The sequence below is a fragment of the Bombina bombina genome, chromosome 7 (genome assembly GCF_027579735.1).
Source record: "Bombina bombina isolate aBomBom1 chromosome 7, aBomBom1.pri, whole genome shotgun sequence".
Lineage (NCBI taxonomy): Eukaryota > Metazoa > Chordata > Amphibia > Anura > Bombinatoridae > Bombina > Bombina bombina.
This window is the reverse complement of record NC_069505.1, coordinates 576,221,285-576,238,307: the sequence shown is the minus strand read 5'-3', so window position 1 is coordinate 576,238,307 and position 17,023 is coordinate 576,221,285. Positions and strand designations below refer to the sequence as shown.

The window sequence follows — 17,023 nt, the reverse complement described above, 5'->3', positions numbered from 1 at the left end:
CTCTCTGCCAATCCCTTCACTGGCTTCCTCTTGCTTACAGGATTAAACACAAAATCCTCACGCTGACGTACAAGGCCCTCAACTGCACTGCACCCTCTATATCTCAGACCTTGTCTCCAGATACTCTCCCTCCCGTGCCCTTCGTTCTGCTCATGACCTACTCTACTCCTCTTGTTACCTCCTCCCATTCCGTTTACAAGACTTCTCAAGACTGTCTCCCATCTTGTGGAACTCTCTGCCTCGCTCCACAAGAACTTTCCCTAGTTTTGAAAGCTTCAAGCACTCCCTAAGAAGGACTCTACTGATATGCTGGCTGAGCATCATGGGAAGTTCCAAAACCTCTGGAGGGCCAAGTTTGATGATGTCTGGACTAGTCTATGGATGTATTTGACTACAGATTTTGTGAAATTAAAGAGCATGGGCAAAAGTATGTAAAATCTGGGAGCTAATTTATTTATTTTTATTTTGAGCTGTATCCTAAATGTACAAAAGATTAAAAAGCTGCATTTTTAGCAACTACAGGGAAATTGCATTAATTGTTCAAATGAATCTTAAAGGGACAGGAAACCCCAAAATGTTCTTTCATGATTTGGATAGAACATACAATTTTGAAACAACTTTCCAACTTATTTCCATTATCAAATTTGTTTTGTTCTCTTTTTATCCTTTGCTGAAGGAACAGCATTGCACTACTGGCAGCTAGCTGATTATATCTAGTTTCTAGTTAGCCAATCACAAAAGACAAATGTGTGCAGGCACCAATTAGCAGCACCTCCCACTAGTGTAGGAGATATGCGTATTATTTTTCAACAAGGGATACCAAGAGAACAAAGCACAATTGAAAATAGAAGTGAATTTAAAAGTGCCTTAAAATTGTGTAATCTATCTGAATAATGCACGTTTCATTTTGGCTTTCCTATCCCTTTTTAAATTCTGAATTTAATTCTTCATAAATACTGTATCTATAATAAAATAACTTTAATGTACTCTTATTATTTTGTGCACTTGTTTGGCAGCTGTTTTGCAAAAAATGCCTTTGACCACTAGATGGCAGTAGTGTTGCTATATTTCTAAAAAGAAAAAAAGATACAGCCTGATGAAACGGCATATTGTGCTGAGAAACGCGTTGCAATTAACAGTGTATTCAATAAACATACACTTTTTAAATATCCACTAGCTTGCTCCCTTCTCTTGATTTATAAGAGTTTTAACTATCTCGCTATCTGTGCCTAACCCAGTGTGTCTCGCTACACACCCGGTGTCTCTAGTCATTCCCTGCACCCTGTGTCGGCACTTCTGAGCCCGTCCACCGTTGGCTGTAAGGCACAAGTTGCTGAACGGTCGGCGTTTCCTGATTGGTTACTGCTGGCATCCGGACCTAACGCTGCACGCGCCAGTGGAAGCTGGGAGTTATACGGGCGACTCTGAGTGTCCTGTGCTGCTCTGTTTGGCACTCCGGTTGTGCCGTCCTGTTTGTGAGTCTCCGCTACCTTAGGGCTCTGGGTCATCCTTTCTTGTGGGGACACTTTGTTTGTTTTTACCACACCATGTGGCGCCTCTTTTTTTTTTTTTTTTTTTTCTTTTCTAGATTGCTATCGCTTGATTCTTTCCACCTAAGAGCGCGGCCGTTCCTGTTTTTTCCACGCCATCTCCTTGCACGAGCGCACCTCTTGGGACTATCTGTCCCCTTTTACATTTCTAAATATGCAGTTCTTCCTTGTGTACTAAAAGGGACAGTAAAGTCATAATGAAACTTGTTTTGGATAGAGCATGCAATTTTAAACAACTTTCCTGTTTTACTTCTGTTATCAAATTTGCTTTGTTCTCTTGGTATCTTTTTATTGAAGAGTAAAACAAGGTAGGCTAAGAGCTCAGGAGTGTGCACGTGTCTTTAGTACTCTATGGGAGCAGTGTTTTGCAACATTATTTGTAGCTTTGTTATACAATGTTTCTAAACACTGCTGCCAGAGTACTAAAGAGATGTGCACACACTTATGAGCCTACCTAGTCTACACTTCAATAAAAGATACCAAGAGATTAAAGCAAATTTGATGATAAAAGTAATTTGGAAAGTTGTTTGAGATTGCATGCGCTCTCTGAATCATAAAAGTTTAGTTTTGACTTTACTGTCCCTTTTTAAAGGTGTGGATGGCTTTTCAATTTTCTGTGTAGTCCTTGATCATATAAATTGGGCAACCCATGGCTTATCTTATGTTTTGGTGTAAGTGAATTTATAGATACTCTTGAAAAGAAAATGTCTTGAGTATTACATATATTTTATTTTTGTCCTCTAGATGGCGCTCCTTCCCTGAGTTTCTCACCTGTACAAACATTTCCAGTAATCATGCGGCCACAGAGATCCCCTTCCCGCAGGAAATCGCGCACCCCCAAGAAGGTGACAGTCCCTCAACCTCCAAGAACAAGTAAGTAGTCATGTTGTAGATTAGTCTCTTTTTACCAATACTAGAAAGGCCTCTCCAGTTCCTGTGTTTTATGAAGTTGATCCACAAAGAATCTAGAGATGAGTGAGCTTGAATGAAAAGCTTCTGTAGAATAACAGGAATATGAGAGGCTATTCAGGTATTGGCGAAGGGGGGGCTGTTTGCAGGCTAAGGGTGAATACTCTGATTTGGGGAGAATGGAAGAAACGTTCTGCAGATGAAACCGTGAGTGCCATGGAATTTCTCTTTAGAAAGGAGGGAGGTGTGGGACTGACAGCCGTAACCTCTCCCCTACACATGGTGTGCACATTTGCCACAGACTCAAATCTATTCCGTTCAACACCACACCAGTCTGTAGGCTCTGGTCTCCCATGTACACAAAGCAAGATGTACACATTGCTGGTTTAAATACATATGATTACATAAGGAAAGCTGAACTAAATGTTTGGTCTAGCGTCCAGATTTTGAAAACAGTTTGTCAAGCCCTGCCTTATTTCTTGAAATTATTGATGCACACTCTTAGCAGTGTTCTCCACAAACAATTTTGCCAGCCGGGTGGGGGCAATGCAATACTTTGTAATATTTTATCATTTACTGCTATTCAAAGCAAAAAAATAAATGCATAATGTAACATAAATGTTTTCTTTCCTAAGATGTTTTGAGTCCACGGCAGAATCTTCAATTACTGTTGGGAATATCACTCCTGGCCAGCAGGAGGAGGCAAAGAGCACCACAGCAAAGCTGTTAAGTATCACTTCCCTACCCACAACCCCCAGTCATTCTCTTTGCCTGTGGTGCAAGGAGGAGGTTAAGTTTTTTTTGGTGTCTGAAAAGAAGTTCACTTCAATCAAGATTTTATTATTTTAAAAGCAGAGTAGGTTTGCTCTGATCTTTCCTTGGGTCTAGCCGTACCCCACATCAGTCTCTTCAGTAGGGCAGTGGTGGCTTTTAAGCATTTGGGAACTTGTGAGGTAAAACCCTCACTGCGTTTTCTCAACAGGTTTGCTGCCCTAATCAGAAAGCCTGAGTAAGTTTACTCTGATCTTTCTTTATTCACAGGTCCATGTGAGGAGTGGCATCCTCTCAAACCAGATGAGCTGCCTTTTTTACCGGACAGCCTGAAGTGCAGGTAAGTACCAAAAAGTTCTGTTTTTTTACAGGGACTATGGCGCTTTAAGCAGGTTGCTGCACAGGGACATTTACATTTAATTCTGGGGGAATATCTGTTTTATGGTAGAAGAGCGGGCACTGGTGACTTGTTAGAGAAGGGGTTTGTGTTTAACCCTACTTTGGTGACTCAGACTGTGAATTCTTTTTTTCCTTATTCCGGTGTAGCTACCGGTTACAGGAGTTTTCTATCTGTGGTGGCAATTTTTGTTAACACGGGAGTGCCGTGTTTGTTTTCTTTAATGGCCGCCGGGACCGCCCATGTTACAGAAAGACAGTCCTTTTCACTGTGGCAGCAATTTAATAGAGAACGCACACTTTTCAGAAGAGGAAAGACGCAATTTATTCTGACAGCCGGAAGGAGTCTCCGGCTTCGCATCTAGATCAGAAAGATTAGAAGAAGTTCTGGAGTGAGCTGGACCGGCTGCGTTTTCTTTTGCTGACAGTGCATTTTCAGTCAGCATGGGCAGGTAGGCACCTCAGCTGAATAGTTGAGGTGTAGAGTGTCGGGGTTTTCGTTAGTCCTGAATCTCCGTATAATTGAGAGATTTTGTGCCTTAAAGGGACAGTAATCGATATTGTTTGCAAATTAAAAAATACTTTTTTTTTTCTTTTAATCTCGTGTTGTTGTTGCAAGATGGACCAAGAGGCTTTGCTTAATTTTGCATACAAGCTCTGTTTTAACTCCCAAGTAGAGCCCCCTCTTCCTTTCTGTTCCTCATGTATTGAAAGAATTTTTTATTTTACAAGGACAGACTTTTTTAATCTGAGCCATCATTCTCTAAGGCTGATGCTGTTCAGAGTTCTCCTGTATCAGATATGCCGCAGCTTTCTCCTCAAACGTCCCAATCCTTATCGTCACCTCATGCAGTGCCCTGCGGTTCCTCTCATGCTTCTGTAGGAGTTTCTTTGCAAGACATTGCTGCCCAGGTATCCTCTGCGGTATCTGAGGCATTATCTGCCTTTCCCATGCTTCAGGGAAGACGCAAGAGGAAATTTAAAGATTCAGTTGGTAAGGTTTCTGATCCAGTTGTGGCTAACCAGGTTGCTCTTTCTCAGAAGTCTGAGGACGACGACACGTCGGTAGCCTCTGAGGGTGAAATCTCAGACAGTATAATTCCTTCTGCTGATGCTGAAGTTGTATCCTTCAAATTTAAGCTGGAACACCTCTGTATGTTGTTAAAGGAGGATTTGTCTTCCTTGGACGACTCTGATACGACTATCGTAGTCAACCATAAGAAATCTAGTAAGCTAAATAAATACTTTAAAGGGATAGTCAACAACACATTTTTGTTGTTTAAAAAGAAAGATACTCCCTTTATTATCCATTTCCCAGTTTTGCATAACCAACACTGTTATAGAAATACACTTTTTACTTCTGTGAGTACCTTGTATCTAAGCCTCTGCAAACTGCCCCCTTATTTCAGTTCTTTTGACAGACATGCATTTTAGCCAATCGGTGCTGGCTCCAGGGTAACTTCACGTGCATAAGCTCTGTTATCTATATAAAACACAGGAACTAATGCCCTCTAGTGGTCAAAATGCATTCAGATCAGAGGCAGTCTTCAATGTCTAAGAAATTAGCATATGTACCTCCTAGAATTGGCTTTCAACTAAGAAGACAAAGAGAACAAAGCAAAATTGGTGATAAAAATAAATTGGAAAGTTGTTTAAAATTACATTCCCTATTTAAATCATGAAAGTTTTTTTTGACTTGACTGTCCCTTTAATGTTCCCTCCACAGTGGAGGTATTTCCTGTTCCGGACCTTGCTACAGAAATTATTGCACGGGAGTGGGAGAGGTCTGGAATTCCTTTTTCTCCATCTCCAATTTTCAAGAAAATGTTTCCAGTGGCTGATTACATTAAGGAATCGTGGAAGGAGCAATCTCCACCTTGGCTAAGAGAACCACTATTCCAATAGAGTATAGTTGCTCTTTCAAGGATCCAATGGATAAAAAGCTGAAGGCCTTGCTAAAGAAGATGTATGTCCATCAAGCCCTTTAATGGCAACCTGCAGTATGCATTGCCACTGTGACCAGTGCAGCAGCCCACTGGTTTGATGCGTTGTCTGATTCTATTCAGGCAGAAACTCCCCTGGAGGAGATCCAGGACAGGATTAAGGCTCTTAAGTTAGCCAATTCCTTTAACACTGATGCTTCCTTACAAGTCATCAAGTTGGGAGCAAAAATATCTGGTTTTGCTATTCTAGCTCGCAGAGCCTTATGGTTGAAATCCTGGTCTGCGAATGTTTCATCTAAGTCCAAGTTTTTGGCGATCCCTTACAAGGGTAAGACCTTGTTTTGACCTGGCTTGGCGAAAATCATTTCAGATATCACAGGTGGAAAGGGATCTTTTCTGCCACTAGATAAGAGGAATAGACAAAGGATGTCAGAGTAATTTTTGTTCCTTTTGTAACTTTAGAGGTAAGCATTCCCCTCCCTCTTCCAATCAGGAACAGTCCAAGCTTTCTTTGGAAGCCCAATCAGTCTTAGAACAAGGGGAAGCAATCAAAGAAAGCCGCAGCTGATTCCAAGTCAGCATGAAGGGTTTGCCACCAATCCGGGATTGGATCCAGTAGGGAGCAGACTTAATTCGCTCAAGCTTGGATACAGGATGTCCTGGATCCCTGAGCAGTGGACATTGTATCCGGGGGTTACAAGTTAGAATTCAAGACCTTTCCTCCCAGGGGCAGGTTCCTCCTCAAGATTATCTGTAGACCAGATAAAAAGAGAGGCATTCTTAAAATATGTTCAGGATCTTTCCAACCTGGGAGTGATAGTTCCAGTTCCAATTTAGGAACATGGTCTGGGTTCTATTCCAATCTGTTCGTGGTTCCCAAAAAAGAGGGAACTTTCAGACCTTTTCTAGACCTGAAATGTCTAAACAAGTTCCTCAGAGTACCGTCCTTCAAGATAGAAACTATACGTTCCTTTCTTCCCTTGGTCCAGGAGGGTCAGTTCATGACGACCATATACCTAAAGGATGCGTACCTTCATGTTCCCATTCACAGGGATCATCACAAATTTCTGAGATTCGCATTTTTGGACAATCGCTTTCAGTTTGTAGCTCTTCCATTTGGCCTTGCCACAGCTCCTAGAATTTTTTCAAAGGTTCTGGGGGCTCTATTGGCAGTGATCCGGTCTCGGGGCATTACAGTGGCACCCTGTCTGGAGGACATTCTGGTTCAGGCGCCGTCTTTTCAACAAGCAAACTCTCATATGGAGATCTTGTCTTTTCTTCGCTTCCACGGATGGAAGGTGAATCTTGAAAAAAGTTCCCTGGTTCCAGCTAGAAGGGTAGTGTTCTTAGGGACCATAATAGATTCCATATCGATGAAGATATTTCTGACAGAGGTCAGAAAATCCAAGATTTTTGACTCTTGCCTTGCCCTTCAGTCCTCTCCTCGGCCGTCAGTGGCTCAATGTATGGAGGTAATTGGTCTGATAGTAGCTTCCATGGGCATCATCCTGTTCGCTCGTTTCCATCTCAGAGCTATGCTGTGACAATGGAACGGGGACTATGCGGATCTGTTAACGAATAGATCTGGATCAAGCGACAAGAAACTCTCTTCCATGGTGGTTGTCTGAGGAACACCTCTCCAAGGGAAATTGCTTCCGCAGACCTTCCTGTGTGATTGTGACCACGGATGCCAGCCTGCTGAGCTGGGGAGCAGTCTGGGACTCATTAAAGGCTCAGGGTCTATGGACTCGGGAGGAGTCAGATCTCCTCCTCATAAACATCCTAGAGCTGAGAGTGATCTTCAATGCTCTGATGGCCTGGCATTAGTTAGCTCAGTTTATCAGGTTCCAGTCGGACAACATAACATCGGTGGCTTACATCAACCACCAGGGAGAAACTCTGAGTTCCTTGGCCATGACAGAGGTGGCTCGAATTATTCAGTGGGCGGAGGCCCACAACTGCTGTCTATTTGCGATCCACATTCCAGGAGTGGACAAATAGGAAGAGGATTTTCTGAGCAGACAGACTTTTCATCCCGGGGAGTGGGAACTCCATCCGGATGTGTTTTCCAGCTTGACCCTCAAATGGGGGCGGCCGGAGCTGGATCCCATGGCATCTCGGCAGAATGCCAAGCTCCCGAGGTACGGTTCGAGGTCATGGGATCCACAGGGCGTTCATAGATGCTCTGGTGGTCTCTTGGAATTTCTGTTTAGCCTACCTGTTTCCTCTATTCGCTCTCCTTCCACAAGTCATTGCTCGGATCAAGCAGGAGAGGGTGTCGGTGATTCTCATAGCACCGGCGTGGCCTCGCAGGATCTGGTATGCAGACCTAGGGGAAATGTCATCTTCTCCACCTTGGAGACTACCTCTGAGGAAGGACCTTCTACTTCAGGGTCCCTTCTTTCATCCAAATATCGTTTCTCTGAAGCTGACTGCTTGGAGATTGAATGCTTAATTTTATCTAAGCGTGGGTCATTGAGACTTTGAGCCAGGCTCGCAAGCCTGTGACAAGAAAGATTTACCATAAGATATGGCGTAAATATCTGTATTGGTGTAAATCCAGAGGTTTCTCTTGGAGCAGAGTCAGGATTCCTAGGATTTTGTCCTTTCTCCAGGAAGGTCTGGAGAAGGGTTTGTCAGCAAGTACTCTGAAGGGTCAGATCTCTTTGTTGTCTATTTTGTTGCATAAGTGTCTGGCGGACGTGCCAGACGTGCAATCTTTTTGTCAGGCCTTGGTCAGAATCAGGACTGTGTTTAAACCTGTTACTCCTCCATGGAGTCTTAACCTTGTTCTTAAAGTTTTACAGCAGGCTCCATTTGAGCCTATGCATTCCTTAGATATTAAGAGGTTATCTTTGGAAGGTTCCGTTTCTTGTTGCTATTTCTTCTGTTCGGAGAGTCTCTGAGCTCTCGGCGTTGCAGTGTGATTCCCCTTATCTTATATTTCATTCTGATAAGGTGGTTCTTCGTGCTAAGTTTGGTTTTCTTCCTAAAGTTGTTTCGAACAAGAATATTAATCAGGAAATCGTTGTTCCTTCTTTATGTCCTAATCCTTCCTGTCATGGGGGACGTTTGTTACATAACCTGGATGTTGTACGTGCTCTGAAATTCTACTTGCAGGCGACTAAGGATTTTTGTCAGTCTTCTGCATTGTTTGTTTGTTTCTCTGGGAAACGCAAGGGTCAGAAAGCTACTTCCCTTTGGCTGAAGAGTATAATTCGTTTGGCTTACGAAACAGCTGGACAGCAACCTCCTGAGAGAATTGCAGCTCATTCAACGAGGGTTGTTTCCTCTTCCTGGTGAGTCCACAGCCCCGCCCTTTTTTTTTTTTTTTAACCAAAATCTCAGACATCTCTACACCTTGTGTTGCTTCTTTTTCTCCATTTACCTTTGGTCGAATTACTGGGGGTTGTGGGTAGGGAAGTGATACTTAACAGCTTTGCTGTGGTGCTCTTTGCCTCCTCCTGCTGGCCAGGAGTGATATTCCCAACAGTAATTGAGGACTCCGTGGACTCACAATATCCGGAAATAAATAATTTTATCAGGTAAGCATAAATTTTAGTTTTTAATGATAATTTGCGCAATTAAAATAGGCTGTGTTTGGGGAGGCGGCAGTGTGTTGACCTGTGACCAGGAGGCTGGGTATGTGGGGGGGCAGTGTGTTGACCTGGAGGCTGGGTATGGGGGGGGACAGTGTGTTGACCTGTGACCAGGAGGCTGCGTATGGGGGAGGGGGCAGTGTGTTGGCCTCTGACCAGCAGGCTGCTTATGGGGGAGGGGGCAGTGTGTTGGCCTCTGACCAGGAGGCTGCGTATGGGGGAGGGGGCAGTGTGTTGGCCTCTGACCAGGAGGCTGCGTATGGGGGAGGGGGCAGTGTGTTGGCCTCTGACCAGGAGGCTGCGTATGGGGGAGGGGGCAGTGTGTTGGCCTCTGACCAGGAGGCTGCGTATGGGGGAGGGGGCAGTGTGTTGGCCTCTGACCAGGAGGCTGCGTATGGGGGAGGGGGCAGTGTGTTGGCCTCTGACCAGGAGGCTGCGTATGGGGGAGGGGGCAGTGTGTTGGCCTCTGACCAGGAGGCTGCGTATGGGGGAGGGGGCAGTGTGTTCATCTGAGACGAGGAGGCTGCGATTGGGGAGTGCCGTGGGATTATATGGGTGTGTCTGATTAATACTCTATGTGAATCATAAACGTTTAATTTTAGCTTATTTTAATCACAATATGTCCATTTAACTTCACTGTATTAAGTAAGCGATGCTGCTCTTTCATATGTTTCTTTTTGTTTTAAGAACAGAGTCACTTTAATTTTATAGCTGACTTAATTTGTGAGTTTGCTTTTTAAATTGTTTTAATTCCTGTTAGTTTGCATAATTTATTTGTTTATTTTAATATTTTCCTATGTAGACTTTTTTCTAAAAGCTTCTAATGCTTCTTAGGTCCCAGGAGTCAACGACGAGAAGAAGCAAGGGCTGGGGGAGAAACTAGCCGGAGAGCGAGCACTACTCGTCGGCACCGATACCGGCCGGGCACACGCGCTCTCATGGAAATCCGCAAGTATCAGAAGTCCACTGAGCTGCTTCTTCGTAAAGCCCCTTTTTCTAGGCTGGTAAGAAAGGGGTGAGGAGGGCTTTAAACGGGTGATGGGGAGGCACATCTAACAAGCAGTCACTCATCTGGTTGTTGTCTGCTCTCTCTGGCTCTTGCGCGTGCGCGCGCTCTCTTGCACTCTCGGTCTCTCTCGCGCTCTCCTTTCTTTTTTTCTTTTTTTTCTTTTTTTAACTCTCCCTCTTTTTCTATTATGCACTTGTTTTTTCCTTTTGTCTCTCTCACCATTTCTCCTTTTTCTGCCGGGCTCCTTTCTGTGCTCATCACTATATGTTGGCAGGTTCGGGAGGTCTGTATGGTGTATACTCACGGCCTGAGTTATAGCTGGCAGTCAATGGCTCTCATGGCTCTACAGGAGGTAAGTTATCCCTCCTGACTAACATGTTCTCAGCTTTACACAGTGATTCAGGGACCCTCCTTCCTTTTTCATCCTCCCAACTAGCTGTTTGCCTTCTACATTGCCTTTAAAAGACAATCTAACCGCATTCCGCTACAATACTATAACATTTCAAACACATTTGTAGGTTAGCGATTAATAAACTGTCTCGTGGTACAGTCTCCGGCTGCAAAATGTTAGGGAAGACAGAACCCATACCCTTTTTTATTTTAATAAATATATTTTTTTTTTGTGTGTGCAGAATTCACTCCCCTCCCTGCAGCACCTATAATGGTTCTCTAAGGTACTTACCCTTCCCTGGAGGGTCCTTGGGTCAACCCTTGTGTCTAGTGGGAATAAGGAACCTGGAGGGCAACACCGCAGACTCGCGTGCAGTATTGAGTTCCCATCTGTTGCCTCTCAGCATTTATCCCCCACCCTGTAATTCTAGTTATCAGAGTTACCGGTGGGGAAGCGCCCTGGGAGGCAACCAGATTGGAGCGCCGTGTGTCAATGCGCAGTGCTGTTCTTCAGGATGGGCGGCTGGTCACATGTTGTCATTCCTCCGCTACTAGACACCAGGGTGGAAAACATATTTTCATATCATCATATGGAGGTGGCCTTAGGAGCGTGTCCTAGATAACTATATGGCAGCTGTGTTGGGAACATGCTGCTCAGTGGCATCAGGTTGGTGGGTATGTGAGGAGGGTTCCCTACACTACAGAAATGAGAGATTGATTTTTAATAAAAAAAAATATATATATATATATCCATAAACAGGATATTGTTTGACTGGAAAGAACTGAAATAAGAGGGCAGTTCACAGAGACTTAGATACAAGGTAATCACAGGGGTAAATATTATATTAATATGACAATCTTGGTTATGCAAAACTAGGGAATGGCTAATAAAGGGATTATCTATCTTTTAAAACAATAATAATTCTGGTGTAGACTGTCCCTTTTAATGGAGTGATGGCAAAAATGCTAAAAATTCTCCGGTCTTCTGAGCAACTTTTTCTCCGAAATTCCCAGTCCTTGGGGGGTTAATTGCTGATATAAACTATACTTATATAAAATCAACATTAATGTCCCTTTAACCCCTTAATGACCACAGCACTTTTCCATTTTCTGTCCGTTTGGGACCAAGGCTATTTTTACATTTTTGCGGTGTTTGTGTTTAGCTGTAATTTCCCTCTTACTCATTTACTGTACCCACACATATTATATACCGTTTTTCTCGCCATTAAATTAACTTTCTAAAAATACCATTATTTTCATCATATCTTATAATTTACTATAAAAAAATTTATAAAATATGATGAAAAAATGGAAAAAAACACACTTTTTTTAACTTTGACCCCCAAAATCTGTTACACATCTACAACCACCAAAAAAAAACCATGCTAAATAGTTTCTAAATTTTGTCCTGAGTTTAGAAATACCCAATGTTTACATGTTCTTTGCTTTTTTTGAAAGCTATAGGGCCATAAATACAAGTAGCATTTTGCTATTTCCAAACTACTTTTTTTCAAAATTAGCGCTAGTTACATTGTGACACTGATATCTTTCAGGAATCCCTGAATATCCATTGACATGTATATATTTTTTTTTAGAAGACAACCCAAAGTATTGATCTAGGCCAATTTTGGTATATTTCATGCCACCATTTCACCGCCAAATGCGATCAAATACAAAAAATCGTTCACTTTTTCACAAATTTTTTCACAAACTTTCGGTTTCTCACTGAAATTATTTACAAACAGCTTGTGCAATTATGGCACAAATGGTTGTAAATGCTTCTCTGGGATCCCCTTTGTTCAGAAATAGCAGACATATATGGCTTTGGCATTGCTTTTTGGTAATTAGAAGGCCGCTAAATGCCGCTGCGCACCACACGTGTATTATGCCCAGCAGTGCAGGGGTTAATTAGGGAGCTTGTAGGGAGCTTGTATGGTTAATTTTAGCTTTAGTGTAGTGTAGTAGACAACCCAAAGTATTGATCTAGGCCAATTTTGGTATATTTCATGCCACCATTTCACCGCCAAATGCGATCAAATAAAAAAAAAAACGTTAAATTTTTCACAATTTTAGGTTTCTCACTGAAATTATTTACAAACAGCTTGTGCAATTATGGCACAAATGGTTGTAAATGCTTCTCTGGGATCCCCTTTGTTCAGAAATAGCAGATATATATGACTTTGGCGTTGCTTTCTGGTAATTAGAAGGCCGCAAAATGCTGCTGCGCATCACACGTGTATTATGGCTAGCAGTGAAGGGGTTAATTAGGAAGTTTGTAGGGAGCTTGCAGGGTTAATTTTAGCTTTAGTGTAGAGATCAGCCTCCCACCTGACACATCAGACCCCCTGATCCCTCCCAAACAGCTCCCTTCCCTCCCCCACCCCACAATTGTCCCCGCCATCTTTAGTACTGGCAGACTTTCTGCCAGTACTAAAATAAAAGCTTTTTGGGGGGTTTAGGTTTTTAAAAAAAAAAAAATTCTTCTGCTGTGTAGGACCCCCCTTAGCCTCCAACCTCCCTGATCTCCCCCGCCCCCAAAACAGCTCTGTAACCTTCCCCATCTGCCTTATTGGGGGCCATCTTGGGTACTGGCAGCTGTCTGCCAGTACCCAGCTTGCACAAAAAAGGGCTTTTTTTTCTTAGTTTTTTTTTTTTCTGTAGTGTAGCTTCCCCAAACCCCCCACCACCTCATTGATCGTTTTTTTTTTTTTAACTGATTGCCCTTTTAAACCTTCTTTATTTTACACCTTTTTCTATAGTGTAGCGGTTCCCACCCGCTCCCTCCCCGTGCACGCGCGCACGTCCGTGCGCGCCCCCGGGCATCCCCGCCCACGATCCCGCCCCCCTCCACATCTCCAGGGCCATCGATGGCCGCCTCCCGGTACTGCTCCCACCCACCAACGAAGGAAGCCACCGATCTCCGGTGCAGAGAGGGCCACAGAGTGGCTCTCTGCATCGGATGGCTTCAAAAGGTTATTGCAGGATGCCTCCATATCGAGGCATCACTGCAATAACCGGAAAGCAGCTGGAAGCAAACAGGATCGCTTCCAGCTGCTTTCCACACCGAGGACGTGCAGGGTACGTCCTCAGGCGTTAACTGCCTTTTTTTTTTGAGGACGTACCCTGCACGTCCTCGGTCGTTAAGGGGTTTAACAGCTTAAAGGGACACAAAACCCCAAATGTTTCTTTTTTGATTCAGACAGAGAACACAATTGTATGAATGATTCCAATTCACTTCTATTATCAAATGTGCTTCGTTCTCATGGTACTCTTTGTTGAAGAGCTATCTAGGTAGGTAGTGTGTATGTTTGGAGTGCTCCAGACACGTGCAGGCTCCTGAGCTTACCTCCCTGCTTTACAACAAAGGATACCAAGAGATCAAATCAAAATTGATAGTTGTTTGACATAACATGCATTATCTGAATTGTAAATGACAAATTTTGGGTTTCATGTCCCTTTTTTTTCTTTTTTTTTTCTTCTTTCTCCCAGGCGGCAGAAGCTTTCCTTGTCCGCCTCTTCGAAGACGCATATCTGTGTAGCATTCACGCCAAGAGAGTCACCCTCTACGTTCAGGACATCCAGCTGGCCAGGCGCATACGGGGGATTAACGATGGGTTGGGGTGACGCCCTTCTGTTTCTGGGCACAAGCCTCATACGTATTACATCATCAAATACCTATAATCCCATGACATAAGGACGTATATACTGCAAGTTTTAGACATTACTAGGGTCTAAAACAAGGACTCACAGAAGAGGTTTTTTTGTTGTATATAATTGGGGTTGACTGAGTCTGGGGATAACTTCTCTCTTTTTATATTAACCAGGAACCACTGGTAATAATATCTACTAAATATATTTTTATTTTTTAAGTCTGAATCCCTTTAAATCCCAAATTCATAAGATGAAATATATATTATTAAAAAGAGCATTTTGACGCAAATATTTAAAGTTTGTATCAATCACAGCATGTTCTTTTTATAAGTTTATCTTGCTAACCATGTGATTAACCTCGCAAAAAATGTTAAACTCCTAAGCAAGACCTGGCCAATGATTGGCAGGTACCTGTGTATGCTGCATCCTCATTGGCTCACAGCTTGTGTTCTGTTCAGAAAGTGCAATCGCATTCAAGGAGGTCTTTAGCTGGAAGTTAACTTCCTTGTATGGGTTAATCACAGTTAGAAATTAGTCTAACGCGTTTCACTTTTGCTTGATGCTATCCCCTTTAAATATATAGTGTATAAAATGTTTTACCCTTCTATGGCAATGCAATTGGTGCAAATTGACATATGAATGCAGCATATACAAGATGGCGGCTGGCTGGTGGTATTTCCATTATTTACGCAATTATTAACATAATGTTTTATACTCCAGAAATAATGTTGTTATAATAGTAAAGGCCTCACTGTTACTAAATGTATTGGTATAATCTCTTCTGGAGTGAAATGCAATCGTTTTTAATGAGTTTTTATGTATAAATATGTATATATATCTTTCTAATCATATCATTCATTTTACCTTTGCTAACCTTTTTGTAAGACAAGAATATGCCCGATTTTTATTTAAATTTCAAACAAAAAACATTCTCTTGCAAGACCAATATTTTGTAGCATCAGTGTTAATGTTATGTTTTTAATATTGTACAATAAAATGTAATCAAACAGGTTATGTTTTTTTTTTAATTTAAATATACACACAGAGATATTGTACCCACACTACTACACCATGACATGTATACACAGCACAGGTACAGTGTAGACAGCAGCAGTGCCAGCCTCCCCCTCACACACACTACTACACCATGACATGTATACACAGCACAGGTACAGTGCAGACAGCAGCAGTGCCAGCCTCCCCCTCACACACTACTACACCATGACATGTATAAACAGCACAGGTACAGTGCAGACAGCAGCAGTGCCAGCCTCCCCCTCACACACACTACTGCACCATGACATGTATACACAGCACAGGTACAGTGCAGACAGCAGCAGTGCCAGCCTCCCCCTCACACACACTACTACACCATGACATGTATACATAGCACAGGTACAGTACAGACAGCAGCAGTGCCAGCCTCCCCCTCACACACACTACTGCACCATGACATGTATACACAGCACAGGTACAGTACAGACAGTAGCAGTGCTATCTCCCCCCTCACACACAATACTACACCATGACATTTATACACGGCACAGGTACAGTGCAGACAGCAGCAGTGCCAGCCTCCCCCTCACACACACTACTGCACCATGACATGTATACACAGCACAGGTACAGTACAGACAGTAGCAGTGCTATCTCCCCCCTCACACACAATACTACACCATGACATTTATACACAGGTACAGTGCACACAGCAGCAGTGCCAGCCTCCCCCCTCACACACTACTACACCATGACATGTATACACAGCACAGGTACAGAACAGATAGCAGCAGTGCCTGCCTCACCCTCTCACACACTACTACATCATGACATGTATACACAGCACAGGTACAGTGCAGACAGCAGCAGTGCCAGCCTCCCCCTCACACACACTACTACACCATGACATAGGTATGGTACAGACAGCAGCAGTGCCAGCCTCACCCTCTCACACACTACTACACCATGACATGTATACACAGCACAGGTACAGTGCAGACAGCAGCAGTGCCAGCCTCCCCCCTCACACACACTTCTACACCATGACATGTATATACAGCACAGGTACATTGCAGACAGCAGCAGTGCCAGCCTCCCCCTCACACACACTACTGCACCATGTCATGTATACACAGCACAGGTACAGTGCAGACAGCAGCAGTGCCAGCCTCCCCCTCACACACACTACTACACCATGACATAGGTATGGTACAGACAGCAGCAGTGCCAGCCTCACCCTCTCACACACTACTACACCATGACATGTATACACAGCACAGGTACAGTACAGACAGCAGCAGTGCCAGCCTCCCCCTCACACACACTACTGCACCATGACATGTATACACAGCACAGGTACAGTGCAGACAGCAGCAGTGCCAGCCTCCCCCCTCACACACACTACTACACCATGACATAGGTACGGTACAGACAGCAGCAGTGCCAGCCTCGCACACACTACTGCACCATGGCATGTATATACAGCACAGATACAGTGCAGACAGCAGCAGTGCCAGCCTCCCCCTCACACACTACTACACCATGACATGTATACATAGCACAGGTACAGTGCAGACAGCAGCAGTGCCAGCCTCACACACACTACTACACCATGTCATGTATACACAGCACAGGTACAGTGCAGACAGCAGCAGTGCCAGCCTCCCCCCTCACACACACTACTACACCATGACATAGGTACGGTACAGACAGCAGCAGTGCCAGCCTCGCACACACTACTGCACCATGGCATGTATACACAGCACAGGTACAGTGCAGACAGCAGCACTGCCAGCCTCCCCCTCACAT

At 43.7% G+C, this 17,023-nt stretch overlaps 1 protein-coding gene across 2 annotated transcripts; it reads left to right on the top strand.

Annotated features, from left to right (window-relative positions):
- The first annotated feature begins 231 nt into the window (after positions 1-231).
- Positions 232-15,229, top strand: LOC128667101 (histone H3-like centromeric protein A). Of its 2 annotated transcripts, XM_053721994.1 has the most exons (5): positions 239-427; positions 2,295-2,423; positions 10,003-10,172; positions 10,452-10,529; positions 14,057-15,229. In XM_053721994.1, exons 1-5 carry the CDS (start codon positions 307-309, stop codon positions 14,189-14,191), a joined length of 633 nt encoding a protein of 210 aa, XP_053577969.1. In that variant the 5' UTR covers positions 239-306; the 3' UTR covers positions 14,192-15,229. The 2 variants fall into 2 exon arrangements, with proteins under 2 accessions (XP_053577970.1, XP_053577969.1); XM_053721995.1 differs by lacking the exon at positions 10,452-10,529 and having other exon boundaries at positions 232-427.
- Positions 15,230-17,023: the final 1,794 nt, after the last annotated feature.

Coding starts and splice junctions, on each gene's coding strand:
- LOC128667101 (XM_053721994.1), top strand. CDS start 307: ATGCTGGCTGAGCATCATGGGAAGTTCCAAAACCTCTGGAGGGCCAAG. Junction 428..2,294: donor ATTAAAGAGCATGGGCAAAA/GTATGTAAAATC, acceptor TTTGTCCTCTAG/ATGGCGCTCCTTCCCTGAGT. Junction 10,173..10,451: donor AAGCCCCTTTTTCTAGGCTG/GTAAGAAAGGGG, acceptor ATATGTTGGCAG/GTTCGGGAGGTCTGTATGGT.